Genomic DNA, 24,930 nt, shown 5'->3' with positions numbered 1-24,930 from the left:
AGTCTTAACACCCACATGACTTTTCCCACATTCAGTCTCACACAGCCACAATCACACAGTCTCGTCCATCATAAGGTTTCACGTCCGTTCTTTCCAAAATCTCTCAGGCCAACTCACGCACAGAGACATGCTCGGTGTCACACGCCTGGTTGTGCACAGGCTTCCACAGCTCACAGTTCTTCGCACGCAGTCACAATAGTCTCCTAAGCATCTTTAACACACTGACAATCTTAGTCACAGAGACAACTTACACATACACCTCGTATTTCACAAACATCTATCACACAGACTTCCCTGTAAGGGTCTCTGTGACCCAGTCAGGTCAGCTGATGCCTGCACCCCTGGGCAAGGACAGCCTCCTGCCCCCTAACCCCGCCCCCCAGGGCTAAGGCCTGCCAGAACTCCTCTGCCCCAGGAAGGAGCATCCCCCCCTTCCAGGCCACAGCCCTGGCCGGCTCTCAGCTCTATTTTTAGCTCTATGGAAAGGGTTGTTTTTCTTTCTTTTTCCCTGGAAAGGGAAACATAGCCCAGCCACCCTCAGGGTCACCCTAGATCCTCTGCCTCACAAGAACAGACTGAGCCCCTCCCCTTGTAGAGACCCCCTCTTCTGTCCTTGCCAGGATCCCAGCCTCCTGGGGCACCAGGAGACTCCTCCCCTTTCTGGCAGCCTGCCCAGAAGCTCAGGCAGCAGCTGGACTCAGCGTGTGTGTAGGGGTAGGGGGTGGGGCAGGGAGGGAGGCCGAGGGCCACTGCCCACTCCTTCGTTCCCTGGGGGGAGGGGGGCCGTCCTCCCTTCTACCAGAGGGAGATAGGCCCACTCTGGGATTGAGGGGATATGTACACTCATTCATTCTCTGGGGAAGGGGGCATGAGTGGGGTTTCTGCTACACAGGGGGGAGGAGCAAGGAGGGATGGTAGTAGGAAGGGGACTAACCCGCTCTCCCGCAGCTTCTCCCCAGGCTGGAGGTACTGGTCAGGGGCTGCTGTACACTACCATCCAGAATAGCGCCCCCACTCGGATAGCTTCAGGGATGGGGGCACCATATTCGGAAGAAGGAAGGCGAGAAGCCCAGGTAACCCCACCCCAGCCCACGTCTCTCGTCCTCCTGCGCTACCCCGACTCCAGGGGGCGTTGTGTTCTCATTCCTGGGAGAGGGCTGATCACCTCGAGGCGGAGAATGGAATACAGCCCGGCAAGATACCTTGCAAATTCGCCCGGTACCGGGGAGGGAAGTTCCCATCCTGAGGCCGGGGTGGGGGCAGCACACCCTGCTAGCCTGCGTAGCGATCACGTGCTCGGCGCCTGTTTACGTCTTAGTCTTCACCTGCCGGAGGCCAGGAAGCAGGAACCTCCGGAGGTGTCCCACCCGGCCCGCCCCCGTCAGCGGTCACTGGGCGGCCCTATTCGGCCACCCCCATCAAGTACGCGACAGCAGCGAGCCCTGCCCGCTGGGGGTCGCGCGGGCCAGTGGCGCTGCTCCACGGACTGCAGGCGTAACTCACTCCTCTCCTGAGTGCACGTGTGTTCATGTGTCTCAAGTGCGCGCGTGGGTCTGCGTGCACGCGTAGGTGGGCCCGTCAGTGTGTTTCCGTGTAGGTTCCCGGGTCAGACTCCTCGCCTGCGCCCCCCAGACTGGGGACCCCTCCTCCTCACCCCAATCCCCAGCTTCTCCAACTGCTAAAGTTCGCTCGGGAGAAGATTCTGAGGGAGGCGAGAGTTCCTACTCTGCGGCCCCACCACTCACTCACCCAGAGCCACCTGCGCCGCTGCTCCAGCTCCCGTCTGGCTCCTGCTCCAGCGCGGGCACCTCCTCGCTGCAGATCCGCCGGCTCCCAAGCCCGCTCGGGGCTGCGGTCTCCCAGCGCCCGCCTGGCCGGCCTTGGCGGAGCGGGGCGGGGCGGGGCGGCTGAGGCCGCGCCCCCGACCCAGGCAGGGGAGTGGTCTGCTCAGCACCCCTTCACCAGCCGACCCAGTACCCAGCCCAGATGTGGCTCGACGGTGGCCCAAGACTGCACCTCTGGCCTCTGACTTCACAGCTTACTGGATTTGGCTTTCGACCTGGGGACGGAGCCAGCGGCACTTGACCGACAGCTGAGCTATCTGGCTGCCCTAACCAAGTAGGCTAGAGGGTTTTACTGCCACCCTCCTCTGCTCTGTAGGGACCCCAACCTGGTCCACTCTCAGCCCACTCCCCAGACACAGGGAAAACCCCTGGGAAGCAGACAAAGAAGGCTCGGGTTTCACCAAAACAGACTCCGCCCTTCCTCACATACACACCTCGAGGTTGGGCTGCCCAAGCAGAACTGGCACCACCCCCACCCAGGAGTAGGTGTCTGCCCAGGTGAGCAGGTCTGCCAGTTTTGGCCCCCCACAGAGTACGGCCAGGCTTCTCTTACACTCATAAAGTTCCACCCACAGGCACAAACAGGAAGTTGGCCTGTATTGCAGGGAGGCACCAAGGGCTCCCTCCCTCCATGGCACCCAAGGCAGCCTGTGGGAGGGCCGACTGTGATGTCTGCAGGTATCTGGGCCATATTTGCAGCCTGAGTACTTGGGCAGCAGGAGTCTAGTGAATTTAGTCCTTTTTCAAATCCATCCCCAGTAAAGGGATGAAGGACCAAAGCTGCCCCCTCACAGCCAAGTGTGACACTGAATCTGAGGAAAGGGCTGCAAATCCAGCAGGACCCTGCTCTTCCAGGCTCTTCCTGAGCTCTCGGGGAGATTCTTATCATCCAGCTGGGCACAGGCAGAGTACTGATCCCAGCCCACGTAATTTGCCTCAATCCACTTTGGCTGGGTACAGAGACAGTGGCTCCCAAGGACCTTCCACAGGACCCAGGGATTACTGATTGCTTTTTAGGCTCCAGGAACTTCTGAGCATCTTTGGGCTAATTTTGATGTGACTTTAAGACAGGTGTGGAATGGAATGTGTTTGGGTAGGGAGTGGGGCTGGGGGAGTTTTAGTTTCCCTTCCCCCCATCACCTGGTTTGTGCTCTGTGGGGATGTCTGCCAGGAGGGTAGGGCAAGATAGGCAAGTGTATATCTACCCTTCTATCCCCAAATCACAGAGCCCTCACAAAACCCCCCTAATGGAAATCCCTAAAGGATTTCTTGAGAACACACCAGGCATTCTAGGGAGACCAGAATGTGGAACCTACATCCTTTATAGGTAGGATAGACCTGGTGGTGTATGTCTGGAAGGCATGGCTGACATTCAGTGTTACAGACCATGGAAGAGGCCTAGACCAGCCAGCGGCTGGGAATGATTACTGCAGGATTAGGAGGCCTGGCTCCAGCCAGTCTGGGAGAGACCCCCAAGAAGGGAGGCCCTGGAGGAGCTCTCCCCTCCCTTCCCCCAGAGAACAGCTTTGCCCCAGAGTCTGTTTCAGGAGACAATTGTAGCCACAGTTCTCACACACAACAGACCAGAGACCCCAGACCCTTCCACAGAGTTCTGGAAGCTCTCTCTTAGATTGACAGGGAGATCTTGGTAAGGTATACCTGCTTCCAGGAAGCAGGAACCACCCTCACCCCCTTACAAAAGGCTTCTCCCAGCCCCCTTAGAACATCTTGCATTCTCATCACTCTTGCAGGCAAATCTAAAGGGAAACTAGGATTTTAGGATATCAGAGGAAGTGAGATGGGAAAGTGTCATTATTTAGAAATATTCCTGACAGGGTCTCTGGGTAAGTTATTTTACAGTCTACTTCAGGGCTTCTTAAAAATGAACCTCCAGAAATAGCGCACCAGGACTGAGGGGAGAGCAGGGCCTAGGTTGTACACTTCTAAACAAGAGCCCCAGTTCTGACACACACTAACATAAGAGAAATGCTGAGAGGGTACAAGAGGAGGGAAACGGACAGGGAGGCCAGATAAGAATATGCTGAGCTTGAGTCCACAATGAGAAGCCAGTGAGTGGCTTGTGTCACAGAGGGACAGCTGGTCAGGCAAGGCCTTGGCATGTGGCCCAGTGACCCACACCTCTGCCAGGGATCACATGGATATCCTCAGGGAAGATAGGGATAAAGAGGCACCATCCTGTCTTCCCTAGGCCATGAAGAAGTGTAAGGGGGTGTGTACATGAAGACCCTTTAATGCTCCTGCTTTCTGGGGAGCACACAGCTCCGACTACAGGGAAGGGGGGGCATCCAACCCCAATTCAAAGTAAGAAAGTCCAGTAAAGACTGGGGAGACACCTGGTGGACAAACAAGAAAAAGCACAGAAACAAAGGCAATGGAAAAAAAAAATTTTTTTTTTTTCAGTAAAACTAGAAAAGGCTCTACAAAAAAGTCATGATTGCATCCACTCCAGCAGTCTAAGGCAGCACACCATGCGACCAGTGTCCAGGTGGCAGGCACTCTGGGCTCCCAGCTTCCTTCCATGACTCTCGCCAAGCTTCCACCTTTGAGGTCCTGGTATCACAAAGGCCAGGCACCCAGACCTAATGGTAGTAAGCACCATCGCAGGCTCAAGAGTGGGGAGTAGAGGAGCTTGGTACCTACCATGTCACCCTTGGCTTTGAAAGCCTGGGCTAAAGTTTTGGCAAGAAGTCAGGGGGCCTGACCCCACTGCTTTGAACTCAACCTGCTCATTCAGGGGAACTGACCCCACTGCTTTGAACTCAACCTGCTTGTTCCTACCTCAGGGCCTCTGTATTTACTCTTCCCTCTGCCTGGATCCCTCTTTCTCCAGATGTTCAAATGGCTCAATCCTAGTTCTTGTGGCCCCAGCTCAAATATCAAAGAGACACCATTTCAGACCTTAATTTAAACTAGTCTGTAAGCACTATCACATTACTGTCTTTTTCTTTAGAGCATTTTTCACTATCTAAAATTATGTTTCATGTATATATGTTCACTGCTTGTTTTGTCTCCTCTACCAGATTACAGGTTCTGTGGAAGCAGGGACCTCATCTGTCTTTTCTATGATCTAGAACAAAGTCTGGCACCCAGTGGTTCTCAAATATCTGCTAAACTGAATTCTCTTGCAATGGAACCCTGCTCTAGGCGTGGTCCCTCAGACTGAGAAGGGCCCATAGCTAAGGACCACAAGACAGTGGCAGCCCTAGCAGAGGACTAAGAAAGAGTCTCTACCCCAGCCTGTCCTGCTAGGCTCATTTTAGTGTCCAGCTCTGCAATGCCTTCACCTTGAAGGCTTGGAGAGGTCTGGTTGGCAGGGGTTGGGGGCCTGGCCTGAGCAGGTCTCAGAGATCTGGGTCTGGGACATAGCCCCCTTTTTACCAGAAGAGGGCTTTTTGGCCACCAGCCCATTATCATCCTTGATCTTCTTGAGCCGCGCCTTGCTCTTTGGTGGTATGCAGAAGGTGAGAGAGTTCTTGTTGAATTCAAGTGGGAAGACACCTACGTCTCCATCAAAACGGTTCTTGGACACCTGCAGATACCGTTTGCCTGGCCCGGTTACCAGCTTCCTATCTTGCAGGATCAGAACATTGTCAGCTTCCTGGCTTGCCTGGTGGATAAAGGGCCAAAGGAGGAAGGAGCAATGAGAAGACATGAGAGCAACACAAAGGAAGGCTGAGGGTGCAGGGAAGAGTAGCAAGAATGGAGGAAGGAAAAAGTACTTCCTCTATCACCAAAGCTCTTTGAACTACTGACCACAAAGCTGAGGCCACTTGAGTCTTCCAGCTGCTTGAAAACCTTGTTGCTGTCCCAGATTTTGTACATGCTGTTCCCCCTGCTGCTAACACTTCTGCTCCACAGCTTATCACCTCACTCAGTCCCAGTTCCTTATCAAACGGGTCCCAGTCTAAGTGTCACACTTCATCAGAGAGACCATTCTTGATTCCCGTAAGTAAAGAAGGCACCATCTTCCCACCTCTGTAGAACCTCCCCAGTTCCATGTCTGTTCCATCATGGCACATAGTCTGTGATCCTTGCTCTGTATTCTCTATGCCAGACCTGGCATGTAACAGGCACTCAGTGTATCACTGGAAGCTCCAGGATCAGGCTGGTCCAGCTGCTCAGAAGGCACTCCCATTTATTTGCTTATTTTGACACCTATTGTCTGCCAAAACCCAACCCAACCTTTATTGACACCTCCTCTAGGAAGTCTCCCCAGATGTCCCTGGCTGACTCAAAAGTCTTTTGTCTTTGTTCCCCCAAACACTTACGTCACCTATCATAGCTCTTATCATGCTCAGTTGTAATCAATATTATTCTTTTCACCAATAGAGGATGTAAGTTCCTGGAGGGCAAGGAGGGCAAAGGACCAATAATTATCAGCCTTTGTATTCCTCATGTCATGGCTCCAGAGGCAGCAGCTTCCCATCTCTTCCAGATGGACAGTCAAGAAGATTTAAGGCTCAGTGAGGGCTGTCCATGCTCACAACTGCCTCTTCTACTCTCCATAGTTTGAACTCTTCTAAAGACCACTTACTTTGGCTGAACCAAAAATGGATGCTGTCTGTAGTTCCTTATCATCATCCTCTTTCCGGGGGTGAATGACCAGTGTCACATGGCAGCTACTGTCTGTTGCAAACTTCCGAAAGGCCCCAACGATATAGTCTTGGGCTGCAATCCTGCCCCAACCCCAACAAAGCAAACAGGTTACTAGACACTGAAGGACAAGAACATCTTCATATCTCCCAACAAACACAACCTCGCTCTACTTCCCTCTACCCAAGGACTCACACTTAGGTCCCCGTCCATACTTCTTACTGCCACATCCCAAACCTCCACAGAGATAAAAATACACAAAGAATGGTATGTGCCTATCAGGAAACAAGAGTACAGTGTGCATGTCTAGAAGCCAGCTGCCTGAGAAGACATGTATGTTCAAGTGGGTTACAGCTAGACAAGAGGAGGATGTTACCTGTCTGTGGATAGCTGCTCATGACCCATCATGAATTGCAGATTGTCGATGACCACATGACAAATGTCATAAACATAGACTGCATGTTGCATCGTGTCTATTACAGTCCTGGGAAGAGAAAGGGGCAATGAATTCAAAGTCAATTACATGTAGTCTCCAGACCATCCCAGTCAGAAAACTGTTGGAGGTCTGTTCTCCTGCCATCCCATTCTTTAAAAACCCCAGGACTGGGAAGCTCACCTGATGCTCTGTTGCCCATGGAAAGTCATGAAATAGAGGGGCAGGTCCTCAAAGCGGTCAGCCCACTCATCATATTTGTCCAGTTGCTCTTCCAGCCGCCCCACAGCAAATTGTGTCAGCATGACCCGGGCTAGTCTCACATTGCTGATCTCAAAGCTACCCCACAGCGTGTTCACCCCTTGGGTACACAAATCCAGGGCATACTCGCTGATGAATGTTGTCTTTCCACTGCCTGTTGGCCCTGCATGGGGGTTGGACACAGACCTGGGTGAGGGAGGAAAGCCCCACCCTTGAAACCAAGACATGTGCAGAGTTTCAAAGTTAGGAGGGGAAGGCTCTTCCGCTTTTACTGTGGCCCAAACCCACATGCTTTAGTCATCTGGTCCTCTGCCCCACCTCTAAGCAGTGATTTCCCAAAGGGTCACCTGTAAAGACTGTCAGTTCGCCCTTCCGATGTCCCTTCAAGAGACGATTGAGGTCTGGGAAGCGGCTCCAGCGAACGCCGGCTGCCTGCTCCACATTTGACAGTTCTCCAAGCACCTCCTCCCGAAGCTGCCGGAAAGACACAATAGACTTGTGCCAGGCGGGCAGGGCAGTACGTAGAATACGGGAAAGGTTTAAACCTTGGTTCACAGCCTCCAGGGGAGAGGGCTGCTGGTCTCCAGGCCGCACCAAGGAGCATCTCTTGGGGTTCAGTTTTCGGGCAAACAACTTGGCAGCTTCCCAGGACCGAAGGTCATCCCCCAGCCAGAGCACGATGCGCCGGAACTGTTCAAGGTAAGGAAGCAAGGCAGGGGGTAAGCAGGCTGTTCCTCGGGGTAGGGCAAGGGTGGGCAGCCCTGTGGACTGGTTCAAGGCCAGGCTGTCCAGCTCACGACTTGTTAGCACCACCTCAACATCTCGACGATTGATCAGTGGTAGTCCAAACAGGTTGTGGTAGGAACCAGGCCGGGGAATGGTGGTCTCCACATAGTGCACTCTACCCCCCTGGTCTTCAGCCCCTAGTAGCTTCAGGCCTCGTAATCCCAAACCTCCAGGGGAGAACCAAGGGAAGACAAGGCTGCGAGCAGGCCGCAGATAGCGCACGCTGAAACGCTTGAGTGTGTCGTCTGTCACTTTGGTAAGGCCAAACATCACACGAGCCAGTTGGGCCTCCTCTGGTTCAGGCAGCTCCCAGAGAGGTATTGCTCGGTCCCAGATCCTCCGGACCTCCTCTCTGTTCTCAGCTTCTGGGGCCTCACTAAGCAGGACCCCCTCCCTGGCCCCATCACCTCGCCCCTCCACGCTGGCCTGGAAGTCTTCCCAGCTCCCCTCTGCTAGGCTTGTCATGCAGAGGAAGCGGCCTGTGGTCTTGTCAATAAAGAGACTGAAGGAAGTGGTAGCACCAGTCTGGTCCTTGAGTTTCGAAGCCCCTACAAAGGGGCTTGGTGCCCGAAGGCAGCTGTGCCCATCCTGGAAGGGGATCCCATGTGCTCGCAAATATTGGCGTATTTCAGTTGCAGTTACAGGCAACACTGGTACCTCCAAGGCGGGGAGAGCCTCTTTCCTATACCGCCTGCGAGGAGGGCCGGGGGCCAAGTTTCGTGGCAGGCCCCTCCGACTCATCCACGACCCACGCAGGGGCAGCAGGATGCGGAGGGGGCACCCACTTCGGAGAAGGACCCACATTTCTAGTCAAATGGAGGAAGTCACTGCCTGAAATGTCTTATGTGCTCGGTTCGGGTGCCTTCACTAGGTCAGACCCTGGGGATCCTCCAAAAAGCACTCCTCTTCCTCTGAATCCGCTTCAGCCCCTCTACATTGCCGCTTCACATCTATGGCCCAGGACACGACCCTTGCACATCCGCGTCCCTGTGGCCGGTTCCCTACCTCTGCGGTCCTCCACAGCTTTTCCCCCGCCGCGCCCCTCCGCCACCCTCTGCGGCGCCCCTCGTGCCTCGCCGATAGAGTTTCTCTAGATCATCTCCTCGCCACTACTGCGCCTCCACGTTGTCATCTTTGCGGCCGCTAGCGTCCTTCTCGTAGTGTCTCTGCTGAGCCCCCTGCTAGAGGCCTGATCCGCTGCTCCTTCCCTCAAGGGAACTCCAAGCGACCGGAGCGCCACTCCGCCGCTCCCGCCGAGCTCCGTGCCCAGAGAGATGCCTGTCGCGCCTCAGCCGCGTGGCTTCTTCAGCCCCGCGTCATCACTCTCAGCCCACCCCCGTCACTGGCAACGTGGGTCACTTGTGCGCGCCAATCGCCGTGACCTCGGAAGCAAAACTGCCGCGGCTCGAGTGTTCCCGGAACCGGAAGCCCCGGGTTAGTCCCTGCCCCGTTTCTCCAGGCTCGGCTCGTCTCGTCTCGGCTCGGCTGGGCTGTCCTGGGTCTGTGGCCATGACGGCGCGCGGGACCGCTAGCCGCTTCCTGACCAGTGTCCTGCACAATGGGCTGGGTCGCTACGTACAGCAGCTGCAGCGCCTCAGCTTTAGCCTCAGCCGGGACGCGCCCTCTTCCCGCGGCGCCAGGTGAGCCGGGGAAGGGCGCGGGGGTGCGATTCCGGGCCGAGGTCACCCCGGGTCAAGGGTCACCTTGCTCACCCTTCTCGGGTCCCTCAGGGAGTTCGTGGAACATGAGGTGACTGACTTCGCCCGACGGAATCCCGGGGTCGTAATATACGTGAACCCGCGGCCGTGCTGTGTGCCGAGGGTTGTGGCCGAATACCGTGAGTGGGGCGGGACGAGGGCTGGAGGGCGGCATCGGGGGGTGCTTGGCCTGCTCGCCCGCCGCTCATCTGACATCTGACCAGCTTCCTCTTACCCTTATCTCCTTTCGGCCAGTTAACGGGGCTGTGCGCGAGGAGAGCATACACTGCAAGTCGGTCGAGGAGATCGCTACGTTGGTGCAGAAGCTGGCGGACCAGTCGGGCTTGGATGTGATCCGCATCCGCAAGCCCTTCCACACGGACAGCCCTAGCATCCAGGGCCAGTGGCATCCCTTCACCAACAAACCGACAACGTTGGGCGGGCTGCGCCCCAGAGAGGTCCAGGATCCTGCCCCAGGCCAGGTGCAAGTACAGTGAAGAGTTGCCCCACCAACTCCAATCCCAGGCTTTGGACTCAGCCCAGTAGAGGTGATTCTTCCCCAACTGGTTCACGGGATTCCAAGCCCAGGTAGACAGATGGAGCCCACCAAAGGCAAAGTTGATGCCAAAGCTATTGCTTGGAATAAAGAAGAGCTGCCTGTTTCTTTTTGGTGCCCACTGAGAGGGGCAGTGACTTTGTGAGTCTCCTAATTGTTACCCAGTTGACATCCCTGAAACCTGAGAGTCTTCAAGGATCTTGCTGTGTCTTCCTCTCTGGAATCAAAATCGATAATAGAGTTCCCAGATCACAGTGAGGGTTTTCAGGTTTGACTTCTGAAGAATCTCCTATGTCCTGTTTCTGCAACCATTGACCTAGAGAGAGCTAGCACCTTATACTCTGCTGTGAGCCTGGAACTGGGCTAGGCCATGTGTATCTTTGTGAACGTGTGTGTGCAGATTAGAAAACTGAAGTTAATAAACTTGCCAAGGTCACACTTGAACTCTTATTTCCAAATACGTGCATATTTTAACTATAACCCCCTTTTTCTTTTTATTATACTAAAACCAGAAGCAGAATGAGTAATAACTCTTCAGGATGGTGTATTATCAATGGCTATGTGATTAATCTAGGCCTGACCCTTGGAGAGAATGTTCTCAGGCCAGCTGATAAATAGGCAGCATTTTCTAGGCTTAACTAAAAAAGGAGGGGGGTAGGGCCAGCGTGGGGAAAAGATTGAGAAGGTAAAAACCTAAAATCCTCTGTATGAATCTTGGACTGTTGTAATTTTGCTTGTCATGCCCTTATCACCATCAGTAAACAGCGAGAGCCTTTAAGTACTTGCCCAGTCAGGATGGAAGCAGAGGATCCTAATTTCCTCTGCAAATGGTTTTGTGGGAAGCAAAGCCAACCCTGCTGCACCTTTACCCGAGGCTCAGAAGCTGGTCCCCTGGGAGAAGGCCAGACTAGACCAAGCAGACCACTCATAGGTGTGGGGAAAGAGGGTATTTATTAACCAACAGTGGGGGGAGGAGCTGAGTCCAGGCTCCCCATTCTGTCACATGCCAGTCCCGCCTTCCTGGGTGGTGAGCGGGGGGCATTCCTAAAGAAGTGTAGCCATCTCACAATAAATACATTCATTGTGGGGTGGAGGTGGGAGAGGTTGGGTGAAGGGCAGTAAAAATCCGTGGAAGTCCACGTTCTCAACTACAAAAATAACAGTCATCCTCACCCAAGGGGAATGTTGGAGCTCAGTCAGGTTTTGATTGTCCCTTATGGGCCTGGAGACTTCAGAGGCCCCTGGACCCTGAAAGTGCCCCGGTGAGGTAGGACAGGGGTGGGAGCCAAGCATCCAAACTCCCAGCCTCTGCCCTTTGCATAGTTCCAAGAACGGGCTTCATGTGCCAGGTGAGACATCAGATCTCTCCTCCCCTTACTCTGGTCTAGGGATAGCAAATGCTTGGTCCCCAAAGGGAGGCTGGCTCATTGAGTGCAGTGTTGGTCACCCGTCCAGAGGAAGTGTCTGTGAGGACAGCTAAACAGGAGAGACTCTCCCTCTGAAATGTTCATGGACCAAACCCAACAGACACAGGTCCGAGGCAGCAAGGGGAGGCTCAGAAGGTGCATGTGAGTGGAAATGTAAGCACATGTCCATGAGGAAGGGACATGCCTGGAACTCTGTCACTCTTGAGAGTGACCAAGGGGGTGGGAAGGCTGACTCACAAGGGCTGCACATTAAGGGAGAGGAGGGAATGATGCAGTCTTACCTCCCCAGGCTGGCCTGTTCCCAAGTTCTTGCTAAAGAGGTCATCACATGGGGCGGGGACTACGAGAGAGGACTAGATAGGATGGGATGTGGCAATTGGGAGGACACCCAAAGTCCAGAAGAAGGGATGAAACACCAAAATGCACCAGGAGGTGGGGGTGGGAGACCTGCAGCCCAGCTAATAGACATTCTTCCACGTGTGCATGTGAATGTACGTGTGGCTCTGGTGGCTGGCAAAGGTCTTGTCTGTTTTCAGGACCATTCAGCACATGGGGCCATGCAGAGGGTGGTGACATTGAGGCCATCTGGATCTGCAGAGCCCTGCCTGGGAGAAAGGAAGGGTTTGAGCTGATGGACGGGGCAGGAAGATGGCATCCTTTCTTCCCAAATGCTTAGGTTAAAAGGGATTAGGAGCTGGGTCTGAGTGTGCAGAGCCTGAGGGAGCACCTACCTCTGAGGAGCACCGGTTGGCCTGGGCTGCTCACAGATGGGTCTGTGGAGACTGAGAAGGGGACTTTGGCTGGGCCTGACTCTGGCCAGCCCTACGGGGACATCAAAACGTTGGGAGAAGGGCCTGGAGTTAGGGGGTGAAGGTAGGGTGGCTGCACTGGGGAGGCAGCAGCCCAGCCTGGGGCAGCCAGGCTGGTTTAGAAGAGCATTTATCCTAGGGGCTGGGCTCAGACAGAGCTCTCATCCAGGTGCTCTACGAGCTGCGTGTGCTTCCTCTTCTCCAGGATGCGGCTGAGCTCCTCTGCGAAGGAGCAAGGCCCTGCCGGCACGCCATTGTTGCTCTGCCTCAGGAGCACGTAGCTGTTGCCATTCATCCTACGCAGCCGGCTGGGCAGTGCTGCCAGCCCATTGGTCAGCTCAGCTGGTGGGGGTGGGGGTGGCGGGGGCGGTGGGGCTGGGGCTCCCTCCCCGGGGATGATCTGGAGGCAGCCACCCTGCAGGCCCCCAGGTGCCTCCCCATCATCGCCCTCATATTCCTCTCCAGGACACTGGCCTGAGACTGTCTGCAGCTGCACAGCAGAGCCCCCTGCCCGGCAGGCTCGACCCAGTGAGTATTTCCGTCGGTGTCCTCTTCCACCTCCCCGAAGACAGGCCACATAGAAGAGGGAGGAAGCGAGGATGAGGCAGAGGCCACCAAGTGCAGCAATGGCTAACACATAGAGCAGCCTCACATCAGGTGCCAGTTGTGCCCCAGGCATTGCAGGGGCTTGTGGAGCTGGGGCAGGAGTGGCTGGCCGCACCGTGAGGCTGTAGGAGGCCAGCAGGGTGCGGAGGCCGTTCTCTTCAGCATAGCAGCCATAGTTGCCACTGTGCCCAGGCTGTGTGTCTGTTACCAGTAGCCCATCCACGCCCACGCGGTAGCCATCCTGCCCATCGCTCAGGCCCATGCTCCCATTGAGCAGCCACAAGGCCCGGGCCAGGTTGGACGGCTGGTCACAAGGCAATAGGACATCATCACCCCGGAGCACAGAACGGGTCTTCAGTGGTGGTGGTGGCCCTAGAGGGAGTGGGAGACAGTGAGATTGGTCAGTGACTGCCTATCCTGAGAGGGTACTGGAGATGGCAAGCCAGATGGTTCACTGTACATCCCCAGCACCAAGCACAGAATCTGGAATCACGGTGCTCACGCTCCCACATAAGGTTCACATTGGCCCTTCCCAGCGGTTTCAGTCCCTGCTGTCTGCCAGTGATTCCTCATCTCTACCTCCTGCATGGAGCTCTCTTCTGAGCGTCAGACTTGAGTATCTTCCACATGCTAGGCATCTCCATGTGTGGTCTCTTGGACATGTCACAAGAAGTAAGGCCAAAGCCTCCCTCCCAAACTACACCAGGTCTTTTTCCTGAATTGTCATCACCATGAATGGCACCACCAGCCATTTCCCAGAGACCTTAGAGTTCCCTTTGCCTCTCTCTCCCTCACCTTTGTCTCTAACCCTCACAAAGATTCTGCTTCTAGAATCTATTTCAGACCTGTTCATATCTCTCCTTCCCAACTGCTGGCCCACTCTGGCCCCCATCTAATCTATTCTCCAGGCAGCAGTGGGGTGACCTTTTAAAAACATTAAGGAAATCATGCCACTCCCCTGCCTCAGCACTGTCCCTGCCCATTTCTCCAGTCTCTTCTCTTGTTGCTCAAACACCAAGCTTGCTGTGCCTGCTATTCCCTCTGCTTTGGTATCATCTCCTCCCCATGCTCTCTGCTTGCCCAGTTAAATTGCAGGAGAGAGCACAGCCATGATCCAAAGCACAAACTCCAGTCAGCCTGCTTGGGGTCAGGTTCAAATTCTGACCCTGCTGCTTAATAACTGATTAACTTTGGGCAGTTTACTTATTCTCCCTGTGCCTCAGCAAGGTTGCCCCTCATGGAGATGGTAATAATGGTACCTTTCCAATAGGAATGCTGTGAGAACAAGTGAGATTGTGCATGTAAGTTTTTGATCAGTGCTTGGCACATGGTAAGTACTCAGTACATATTAACTATAATTATTAACTTTTGCTTTTGCTTCAGATATCAGCTTAGCCATCTGATCTTCCTTGGGAAGTACCTATTATCCTTCAAACCCTTGTCATAGTTGTAATTACTTCTTTTGTAACCAAAACCAGTGAAAATAATAATTAATTTTTTTTGTGTGATCATTTGATTGCCTGCTCACACATTTGGCTGTAAGCTCCAGGAATGACATGAAACTTCATATCTTGAGCCTATTTCCTCCTTTATAATTTTTTGGGGCAACAAATGTTTGTTAAGCATTGACTCTGTGCTAGGTCATCCTCACTGAAAGCACAGACACAGCCATTCAGATACATACATGCACATACAAATGACAAATGGTAAAGAGAAAAGGCTATGTGCAGCCAGACCCACACACATCCATGATGTCACTTACCTGTGTCCCTGTCCCTGCCCTCACATCCTCGGTTTCCTCTCTCTATGTCTTGTATCAATGTTGTCCTGGAGACAGAAGATCAGGATTCATGAACAAGGGAACTGGGCTTCAGTTCCCCCAGTGGAAGGGTCAATAAGTGGCCTTTTACCAACAATTGGCCCCCATTCTCCATAGCTGGGCTGGCAGGTCTTCCTCCTCCCCTCAGGCCTTGATCCCCTGGGTGCATAGGACCCTCACAGCCCCCTATAACCTCCCACCTGCTACCCTGGGACCTGTTTGCTATAGTGGTGATCGCTGTGCAGGTGTGGGTGCTGGGGTCCCAGCCACAGTAGGGATCCCGGGCCAGAATGCAGTCGTAGCAGGAACGGTAGCGGAAGCAGCTGGACAGTGGTAGCTGGATGACTCCACTAGGGGCCCCCACGTAGAGGCTATGCTAGGAACCAGAGAGGACAGCTGGTTGGCAACACCCTCCTCCCACTTACAGACACACATACATCCAATGCCAGCCTCCCCACTCCTTCCACCTATTCTGGGAAGTCCAGAATATTGAGGGTTAGGAGTCAGGGGCTACCTGCATCCGAGAGATGACCAGATTCTCCACAGACTGGGGCTCCTTGAACACTTGTGTCTCTTCAGTAATGTGCACCCCAGAGCCCAGGACCACAGCTTTGTGGATCCAGCCATCAGCTGGTAGGGGAAGGACAGAAGGTCAGACTCTGACAGTGGAATCTACTCTCAGCTCCCTGCAATAGCCTGAAGGGAGCAGCTTGGAGTCATGTGGTCAGAGACAAGGATTCAGCCAATAGCTGCGGGCCCTCAGGACACTGGGAACTCCAACCTGGTCATGGCAGGAATGATTGGATTCAGAAGCATTAGTGACCAGGGTCAGATGTCATTGTGGTTGGTGACAGGAATCAGTAGTCACCAAGAGCTAGTGGTCACTGGGGGCCAGTAGTGTGTATTCATTGAAGAACTGACATCAGTGATTACCAGGGTTTTGTGATCAAGGGTCATCCAGGGGGCTAGAGGTCAACAGGGATCAAGGACTCAGGTCAGCAGTCACCAGAGGGCTCAGGCCAGGGATCAGAAGCACCTGTGCCCAGAAAGAGCAGGTCATAGGTGGGTCCAGCAGGCGTGGTGACAGGTGTCCCTGTGAGGTGTGTGTAGCGCACGCTGCGCTTGAGCAGCAAGGGCCGTCCACGTGTGGGCACCACGGGCCGAGCCATCAGTGGGTGCAACTTCACAAAGTCCAGGACCAGGGATGGCAAGTCTTGGGATGAGTTGTAGCCTCGACTGCGCAATGAATCTGTAATGCACTGTGGTGGGAGATGGGGTCGGTGAATCTCAGGACTCTACCACCTGCCCATCCTCCCCACAAGGTTAGACCCTTCTGCCTCTCTCAGGGGTCCTGCTACTCAGCAGTGACTCCAGGCCTGGGCACTCACCGAGCCAGGCCGGGGCTCCGGCACACCTCCCTCGTAGCGGCCCCAGCGCCGGACACCATCCTGGTACTCCATGTAGGGGCCTGCGAAAACAGCCTGCATCTCGACCAGGTCGTAGCGGCAGATGGCTGAGGCCTCCAGGGTCTTCCTAGGGATGGGATGTAGAGGAGGGGCTGAGCCACACTGAGTGGAGCCTGCCCCCTGCCTGGCCTGGAGCCCACTGTTACCCTGACCAACCCCAGCTCCAGGCCCATAGGGCCTCTCCTGAGGGTCAGCAGGCCACTGGATGTGCCTGAAATTCTGTCTGCAGCCAGGCTCCCCATGATGGGTCCTATCTTATCCTCATTGACCTCTGCTCCAGCCCTTATGTTGTCCCCGTTCCTTGCCTCCCCACTGTCCCTGCACTGACCACTGTGTGGTCAACGTGAAGGCCGCATAGAAGTGCGTGCGGGCTGAGGTGTCCGCTTCCAGGCTGCAGACACCACGTAGTGTCTCATACTGTGGAATGTGGCAGATGAGACGCGCCTTTAAGAAGGAGGTCCACTTCTTCTGTAGGATCTTCTTCCCTCCCAGGTCTCCCTGGGAAGGTAGGGGCATGGCATTAAGGGCCAGGGTCAGAGGTTCAGCCTCTACACCCTTGCCCTGACCTCAGTCTTGCTCACCTTGCACACACGGGCCACGCGGGCAACGCGGTGGCTGCCGCGGCTCTGAGCAAAGCTGCCGGAACCCTCCTCAGCAGCACGCTCCGTGAAGAAGTAGTAAACCTTGTCATCATCACCCACTGTGCTGGCCTTGCTCTCCCGCACCAGGACAGAGAACACAAACTCAGCATCTGTGGGTCAGGCAGTACAGGTGGTTTCTGAGATAGGCTGGGGGTCTCCACCCACCGCTCTCACTCAACAACGCACAGGAATAAACAGGCTCTCCTGGGGGTTTGGGGATGGCAGTAGAGATGAAGAAGTAGTCCCCTGTCCCCCTGATCATCCTTTGCATCGTCCTGCTAACCATTGAGCCAGTGCATTGGTGCCTCCTCGGTCCTCAGCGAGTGTGGGTGGTGGCTCCGTCGGATGTCAGGAATGCTCCGGAATTCGTACCGCGTGGCTGTGTAGAGGCCTCCATCTGAGGCAGGGACATGCCAGGCATGAGAGACATGTCACGTACAACCAGACACATAACACACGTGGGTGGCAAGTCCTAGCAATGAGATCCATGTCCCACAAACAGCATGCTTATGGATGAGGGGCCTGGGTGGGGAGGAGGGCACGCTCACCAATGATGAGACCTGTGAAGCCACGAGCTGGGTCATAAGGACACTTCTCCTTCCCTTCCTCGAAGCTGGTTGGCAAGGTGAAGGTCTCAGCATCCTGGGAGAATGAAGGGCCAGAAGTCAGTGATCCTGAGGACAGGCAGGGGTTGTTGCCCAAGGTCAGACCAGCAAGCAGGGTGGGGGCAGGCAGACTCACAATGACTGCACAGAGAGGCTGGAAGGCATGAGTCCCGCACGTGTAGAGGTGGGTGGCATTGAGCCACTGCAGGAATCGCACGTGGTTGAAGCACTCCGTCTGTGGCATAGGTAGGGGAGGGCTGTGAGCCCTGGGTCTCCTTAGAGACCTCTTCCATTAGATCAGCTTTGTAGTCTGGCTCTTGCCCCTACCCACAGGACAAATAGTTCTTCCCAAGATCCTTGTGGGCATTTTCACTGCCTAGAACACAGACTGTCCCCTGGAACTCACTGTCCTTTGGCCTCCCAATGGCATGACCCCTCTTCTCTCCACTATCTCCTGGATTATCTGACACACTTGGCTGGATTCTCCTGCATCTTCTGTTGTCCCCTGCACCAGCAGTTCCGGCGGCTCTAAGGGCTCTCACTGCTCTAAGATGCTTCTCTCTCACATCTCTTCTCAGCAATGTCCCCTAGTCATGGAGCTCCCATACCTGCTTTGGGCTGGCATTACCAAACCCACCCCCAGCTTCCAGCTATCTTTCTATCTGATATCCCACAGACATGTCAAACTCACGTTGTCAGAAACCAAGCTCATCCCCTCCTTCCTAACCTGCGTCTTCCCTCTTAAACCTGTTCGTCCAGTCTTTCCCACCTCACTTCATCTGTCCATCCTGTTACTCAGTCCAGAAACCAGGCGTCATCTTTGCTGCTTCCCATTCCCTCACCCCTACATTCAGTCTCTGTCATGATTAAACCTTTGTCCTACATGTCTTATGACTTGGTCCACTCCCCCTCCATTACTGCCACCCTAGCCCAAATTACCACCATCACCTCTTCCCTGGACAACTACAGCAACCACTTGACAGCTCTTCCAGCCCTCCGCCAGTCTTTACAAAAACTACTTATTTATTCCGTGAGTGAGGAATACAGGCACACAGTGCAAAATTCAAAAGGAACAAAGGGATATGTTGTAAATAGTCTCCCTTTTATCCTTATTGCCTTCAAAGGAGACTGCTGTTACCATTGTCTGGAGTTTCCTTTCAGAGAGATTCTACCAGTCAGCACCCTCTTGCAACCTACTTTCCAAGGCATATTTTAAAAATATAAACCAGACCATGTCATCGCTGTATTTAAAAACCCTTCAGTGGCTCACCAGAGTCCTGAACATAGGGTTCCATACGCTCCAGGCCTGCATGATAGGGCCCTGCCCCTTCCTCTGGCCTCATTCATCCTATTCCAGCCACACTGGTCTCTGGCCATCAATTGCCCTAAGCTGCCGCACTCTTGACTTCTTTGCCTTGTTAATGAGTCCTCCTCCTGCCTGTTACCCAGGCTTTGAGTCCATGCCGGCCTGTTTTTCTCATCCCATTCCCTCACCAGGTGTAGAACTTTGGCATCCATCTCTCTTCTCCACCAGCCTGCTCAGGTCTCCCTCCTCTGACTTACATGATGCCCCCAACCTCCCCACTGCCTTCCTCGCCTCCATACTCATTCTATTTTAACCCATCCAGTGCCTGAGACCATGAAAATATTCTTGTAGTAATGTTTCCCCAAGATGTTTACATTTAAAAAAGGGGGAGCTGGGGTGGGGGTGAATTCTGTGGTCAAATAAGTAGGAAACCATGGGTGAAACCTACCTTTACTCCTCAAAGCTTGAAGGGTGTTGCTGTGCACTGGAGCACTGAGCATGTAGAATTTCCCAAAGTTATCTAACCATTAAGTACCTCTTTTGAAAATTAATGCTCTTCAGAACATGCTTTGGGAAATGTTCTCCTAAAGCCTTGCTACCCAAGTGTGGTCCAGGACCAGCAGTGTCACTCATCTGGGAGCTTGTTAGAACTGCAGAATCTCAGGCCCTTCCCCAGACCTACTGCATTAGCATCTACACTTAGAATATACCCAGGTGATTCACATGCACATTAAGGTTTGAGGGTCTCTAAAGTATCAAATGGTGAGGGTGCCCACTGTCACAGAGTAAAATCCAACCACCCAGCTGTTTACAGCCCTCCACAAGCTGGGCTCCATCTGCCTCACCAGCCCCATCTTCTACCCATGTTGTACCAAGAGGCAGCCTTTGATAGAATCTCCTGGAGATGCTTCTTTAAATGCAGCTGCCCCAGCACCACCACAGACCCACTGAATCGGAATTCCCAGGCTGGTAGACCTTGGGAATGTGTTTTTCAAAAGCTCTCCGGATGGATCTGTTACATAGACAGACATAGGACCCCTGTAGACACCCTGTTCTTTAGTCAGAAAGGGCTGACACTTCGGTAACATCCCTCCACTGAATACTGGGTCCATGAGCTATTTCCTTGACCAGAGCTTCATTTTTCTCAACAGTAAAATGGAGGATTATACTATTTCATAGGGTTATTTTAGAATTAGGTGAGATAATAGCTAAGTCAGCACTTTCTAGAGATTACTTATTGTTATCATGATTATTTGGGAGCTCAGAGGAGATGAAAATGCTATTGCAGACCAAGCTAATAGATCACCAGATGTTTGGATTAGAAGTCCTGCTCCCAGGGCCTGCCACTCCAGTGGCACTTACACTTACAGTGGTTACTGTGGTTGCTGCAAATGACTGGCAGATCTGTACCTCTCCAACTGTGTCTCCACTAACCCTGATATCCCCAACTGAGGAGGGAGAGGAAAGGAGCGGGGGACAGGGTAGACCACATACCTGGTTGTTTTTCCCTTTTTGATGACATTTGCTTTGCATCTCTGGAGAGGCCTCCCAGCGGATCTGGAGGAGGGGGAAGGGAATGGGCTGATGCATTGAGAATACCTTTGCCTTTCTCCATTATCTGTGGGACTAGGTGATCGGACCCCAGGGAACGGGGGAAATTGGGTAGGGGTAGATTTCAGGAGGAGCATTGGATGTATGGGAGACCTGGGTCAGGAAGGGCAGTGCTTTCTGACCAGGGGGCTATGGAAGGCTGACAGGGTTTCCAGGAAGTTGAGGTCCCAGGGAGCTGGATGAAGCTGGAGACCCTCTGGGTAGTCCAGGTTCCAGAGGCTGACCTCTTTGTGGGTCCCATCTCCTATGTTGTGGGCATTGAGAGAGAACAGGGCACCTCGGGCTCCCACCAGCAGCCTTGCTGAGGCCTCCTCCAGCAGCAGCGTTGAGTAGTTCTGGGCTTGGCCCTTGAAGTGCCGGGTCCCAGAGAGCTCTGGGGAGAGTAGGAGCTTTGAGCCCAGCTCTGAGGTTGTCTCCCCACCTGCAGCCCTGGCTGCTGATGCTTCTCGAGGTTGGGGGTGTCTAACCTTCGTAGGGGATGGTCATCCGCGGGATGGCATCTAGTTCTCTAGATGGTCTCCGCAGCGAAGGTCCAGGGACTGCAGTTGCGGTCAGGAAGCTCAGGAGGAGGGGCCAGAGCCTCCCCCACATCTTCCTTGGGAGGCCCAGACCAACAAGACCCCCAAAGGGAGCCAGGGCCAGAGTAAAGGGGATGATGGGAAGAATAGTCACAGGGGTCAAAGTCCAGGGAAGTCACATGGAAGGTCAGGAGTCATGGGGCCAGGGAGGGTCCTGGAATAGGGGAGACATGGAATCACAGGGTTGTGTGGCCATGGAATCCCAGGTAAGTGGTCAGGAGGGGGAATGGATTACACACTGCCTATCGGCATCTAATACAAACTCCACTGGGAGAGGGAGTTGTGGGATCACAGAGGGGTTGTAGGTCACTGATGGGGTCACCCTCCCCCGACAGCAGAGTTAGTCCTGGCTCTCTGAGGTCCGTTTTCTGAAGAAAGAAACAGGAGAAAAACCCTTTGATCTGTGTGTGAGTGGAAGGTAGACAGCATTACCCAAGACTTCAGGTGGTACCAAAGGGAGGAGGTCCAGCATCTACAAAACTCCCACAAGAGAATTGCCTCAGTCATTTCGTTGACTCGCTGCTCTGATGCAGGAAGTTGAGTGGAATTTGCCCACTTTACAATACCTTAGACTCCCTTCAACCCAAAACCGAGGTAACAGCCCTCCTCTGACCGAGTCAGAAGCTTAGCTAGGCCTCCACCTCAGTGGAGCTCTGGTTCTCAGGGAGAATGCTTTCTCCCAGCAATGAGACCCAACTCGGGCAGCAGCTGCCCCTGCTGCCTGCGGGGGTGCCTTGTGCAGGAAAGCCTGGGCAGAGACACTTAATGGGCCTTTGTTTATTTTGTCCAGTTTTCCCTTTGTTTTTTCTTTTTCCTGGCCTGAGAGCTCCCTCTGGAATTTCTCTTTAATTAGATACTCCTCCTCAGCATTCTTCTCCAAGGGGGTGCACATCTCTGTCCTGCCCCTGCAAGTCTGTACCGCACTCTCTGGCTAGGTATCTACACATGCCCCTACCTGCCAACAGGCACTCACAGGCACAGGTGGGGGTATCTGGGCACCCCCTGGCTGCACAGGTATAATGTCTGTGCAGGAGGCTCTAGTGTTCAAGGCCACTTAATTGAGACATAAGCCACATGGAAAAGGTGAAAAATGGGAACCCAGAGTTCTTGGCCACCTCCCTGGCATATCTTGGAGACTACTGCCACACCTAGACCCTCCCTCAAGCCAGCAAGCTGGGGATGGGGTTGGGGTATGTGGCAGGCAGGCCTCCTCTGACCCCTGTAACAGGTTTGATCTCTGAAGCTTCTGAAGCTTGGCCGGGCTAGGTGTGGAGGAAGCCTGACTCACCCAATCTCATCAGAGGCCCACAGACAAGGCCAGAGGGGCCATTGGCCTCTTCTCTCCCTTCCAGGTCAAATATTAACTATGTGGCCTTGAAGAGAGGGGAGGGACCAGGAGTTGGCCAGAGGGAGAACAGGAATTTGGAGCATTTTTGCAAGAGGTAAAGGTCACCCCTGAAGTGGGCAGAGCCCAGAGTGGGAGAATGAGGGTATGAGTAGACAGAAGAGGGTCTCTGAACCACAAAAGAAGCATCAGCTCCTGATTTGGGGGTGAAGACAGCAGGATGCCTCAAGTAAACTTCCTGTGCCCCACCTCTTACTGTAGAGGCACACCTGTTTACCTTTGGGGCCTCCTATTTACCCAATGCACAAGTGGAGAGGGGAGCCCTATGGCTGGGAGGGATCAGTCCCTAGGATTGGGCAAGATGAACACACCCCAGGTCAGAGGAACCACTCAGAGTGTGGTGCACGGCACACTTACATAGGTTTGCACAAGAGTCATATATGTCCAAAGTGATGTGCATGCTGATGGTACATACATACATACATATTCATAGGAGGGCTGTGAACACATGTATTTACAGGAGAGTCATGCACACACTCATTCACAGGGAGGTTTGTGCACACATATATTCACCTAAAGGGCCTGCCACATGTGTTCATACATATTCACATGTAAGGTTGCATTCACATGCCCATTCATTTAGTAGGTCACCCAGCCTCAAGGGTTAACATGGAGGGTTATAAACTGACACATGTGTATATGAAGGATTGTACACCTATTCACAGGAGGGTCTTGCACATACACACATACATGTAGGGACATGCACACAAACCCACTGATACACTGGGTCAGGCACTGTCATGTTCACAGAAAGATCAAGTACATGTGCATGCACACAGTTCTCAAATACACAATAACATCTACACAGAGACAACCATATATACATAAGGGGTCTAGTTTTCACTGCAGGCTTGAAGGCTGCCAGTGTCCACTGAGGGTAAGATGCAGAGCAGAACCCTGCCTCCTTTTCCAAAGTCCCAATTCTAAGGCCAGAATCCAAGTATGTGTTTGTGAGTGTGTGTTTGTGTATGTGTGTGTGTAGTGATAGGGGAGGCTTCTGACCTCGGATGCTCAGATTGAATGGATGTATGGGTCAAGGCCGCTCTGCTAGGGAAGGAGGGGCTACTTAACCCAGGTAGGAGGAGGCCCCTAGTTTTAGCAAAGGGAAGATGGAATGGAACGTGTAACTTAGCCCTCCTCTACTTCCATGAATACTGCAATTCTAGACATGGGAGTTGGGATATAGCTCTCAGCCCCCATTTAACCTGTTGGGAGGGAGGGCGGGGCTAAATGGGGGGGTAGTGATGCCACCCCTCTCCCCCATTGGCAAAGAGGTTTCAAGGTCTCTAGTCCACATCTCACACTCCACCCTCATTTCCACAGCTTGGGTTCCTCCCCAGGGCCAGCCCCCTGAACTCTAACCATCTGCCCATTATTAGATCTTAGGGCAGAGAGAACTGAGGAGGGGAGACAGCCCCCAAACAGGATCCGTGTAGGATCAGCAGACTCTCGACCTTCATCCCAGATGTCCACCTGCCTAGTGTGGGCGGTTTCTCCCTCCACCCATTAGGGTGGCGATCCCCCCTGGCCTGAGAACCCCTCCCCCACTATCCTCTCCCTCCACCATCCTGGACAGTCGGCGGTTCTCTTCCTCGCCTCAGGTCTAACCTCAGCCTCTACTGCTGCAGTCCGAGGACAAGCTCTCCTTCGATCCTGCCGGACGCTGGGAGACGTGACCCAGATCCTAGGGAACACTGTTCGCCACGCGGGCCCCCGCCCCATGCCAGTTCCTGACTCTGCGGTGGCAGTTCTGCGCCCAGCGCGGCCCGAGGCCTGGCCCGCGCCCCTCTAGAGCCTTTATGCGGGGCCAGGGGACTTGGTGGTGAGAAAGGCCTGACCCAGCTTGGAGGGTATAATAGACGTGGAGAAGGCCTGGCGTGGCCCCCGCCCCCCGGCCCAGGCCCTGCCGCTGCCCGCACTCCACGCCTCTCTCACCTTTGCGCTCAGATCCCCGGCCATAGAGACAGCGATGCGCGGCTCCGCGGCCCCACAGCACCACAGCACCAGCTGCGGGAAGAAGGGGCCGCGGCCGGAGGCGGGGCGGGGGTGGAGGCGGAGCTGGGGGTGGGGCGGGGGCCTGGGGGCGGAGCCGGAGAGAGGGGACAGGGTGTGGGGCGGGGGAAGGATGCTCTCTGCTTTCGCGCCCCCACCCTACACAATAGGTTAAGGCTCACACAGCCCTGAAGCGTTTGGCGTGCCCCGCCCCCAAGGGCCATGGCCAGGGTATCGCCCCCTAGTGGTGGCCTCACCACCCTGTGGGCCCTTGAAGGGCTTATCTCACTTTCCCTTCTCTCAACCCTAGGACCCCTTTGGATCTACCTACTCTTGGGGATGTGCACACCTGTCCTCTGAGGGCTTAACTCTCCAAGGGCCCTTTGGCCCGTCCTCTAACCTGGACCTCACTTCTTGCACTCCTGCCACCTCTTTCTGCCCTCTGCCTAGGGTAGAGGGCCAGAGTAGATGGAC

General features: G+C 54.2%; 3 protein-coding genes across 7 annotated transcripts; 1 reads left to right on the top strand and 2 right to left on the bottom strand.

The window, feature by feature from the left end:
• Positions 1–4,246: 4,246 nt before the first annotated feature.
• TWNK (twinkle mtDNA helicase) lies at positions 4,247–9,311 on the bottom strand. Of its 2 annotated transcripts, XR_012077548.1 has the most exons (6): positions 7,500–9,311; positions 7,075–7,315; positions 6,835–6,942; positions 6,400–6,541; positions 4,630–5,472; positions 4,247–4,587 (listed from the first exon to the last, which is right to left on the bottom strand). XR_012077548.1 is itself a non-coding variant. In XM_006210506.4 (5 exons), the coding sequence occupies exons 1-5, from the start codon at positions 8,740–8,742 to the stop codon at positions 5,146–5,148; spliced, it is 2,061 nt and encodes a 686-aa protein (XP_006210568.1). In that variant the 5' UTR covers positions 8,743–9,311; the 3' UTR covers positions 4,247–5,145. The 2 variants fall into 2 exon arrangements, 1 of the variants encoding a protein (XP_006210568.1); XM_006210506.4 differs by having other exon boundaries at positions 4,247–5,472.
• A 55-nt stretch (positions 9,312–9,366) lies between these two features.
• Positions 9,367–10,635, top strand: MRPL43 (mitochondrial ribosomal protein L43). Its single transcript, XM_006210505.4, has 3 exons — positions 9,367–9,578; positions 9,669–9,775; positions 9,891–10,635. Exons 1-3 carry the CDS (start codon positions 9,448–9,450, stop codon positions 10,130–10,132), a joined length of 480 nt encoding a protein of 159 aa, XP_006210567.1. The 5' UTR covers positions 9,367–9,447; the 3' UTR covers positions 10,133–10,635.
• A 488-nt stretch (positions 10,636–11,123) lies between these two features.
• Positions 11,124–24,520, bottom strand: SEMA4G (semaphorin 4G). Of its 4 annotated transcripts, none has more exons than XM_015244621.3 (16): positions 24,400–24,520; positions 20,949–21,427; positions 20,706–20,854; positions 20,365–20,427; positions 17,701–17,799; positions 17,508–17,601; positions 17,243–17,356; positions 16,900–17,069; positions 16,647–16,816; positions 16,241–16,385; positions 15,889–16,111; positions 15,367–15,482; positions 15,068–15,228; positions 14,796–14,860; positions 12,350–13,405; positions 11,124–12,223 (listed from the first exon to the last, which is right to left on the bottom strand). In XM_015244621.3, the coding sequence occupies exons 2-15, from the start codon at positions 21,070–21,072 to the stop codon at positions 12,576–12,578; spliced, it is 2,523 nt and encodes an 840-aa protein (XP_015100107.2). In that variant the 5' UTR covers positions 21,073–21,427; positions 24,400–24,520; the 3' UTR covers positions 11,124–12,223; positions 12,350–12,575. The 4 variants fall into 4 exon arrangements, with proteins under 4 accessions (XP_015100107.2, XP_072827870.1, XP_072827871.1 ...); XM_072971769.1 differs by having other exon boundaries at positions 11,124–12,219; XM_072971770.1 differs by having other exon boundaries at positions 20,949–21,213; positions 24,400–24,508.
• Positions 24,521–24,930: the final 410 nt, after the last annotated feature.

Source organism: Vicugna pacos, chromosome 11, assembly GCF_048564905.1.
Source record: "Vicugna pacos chromosome 11, VicPac4, whole genome shotgun sequence".
In the NCBI taxonomy this organism is placed as follows: domain Eukaryota; kingdom Metazoa; phylum Chordata; class Mammalia; order Artiodactyla; family Camelidae; genus Vicugna; species Vicugna pacos.
Note: the sequence above shows the minus strand (reverse complement) of the source record. Positions and strands in the feature narration are given on the sequence as shown.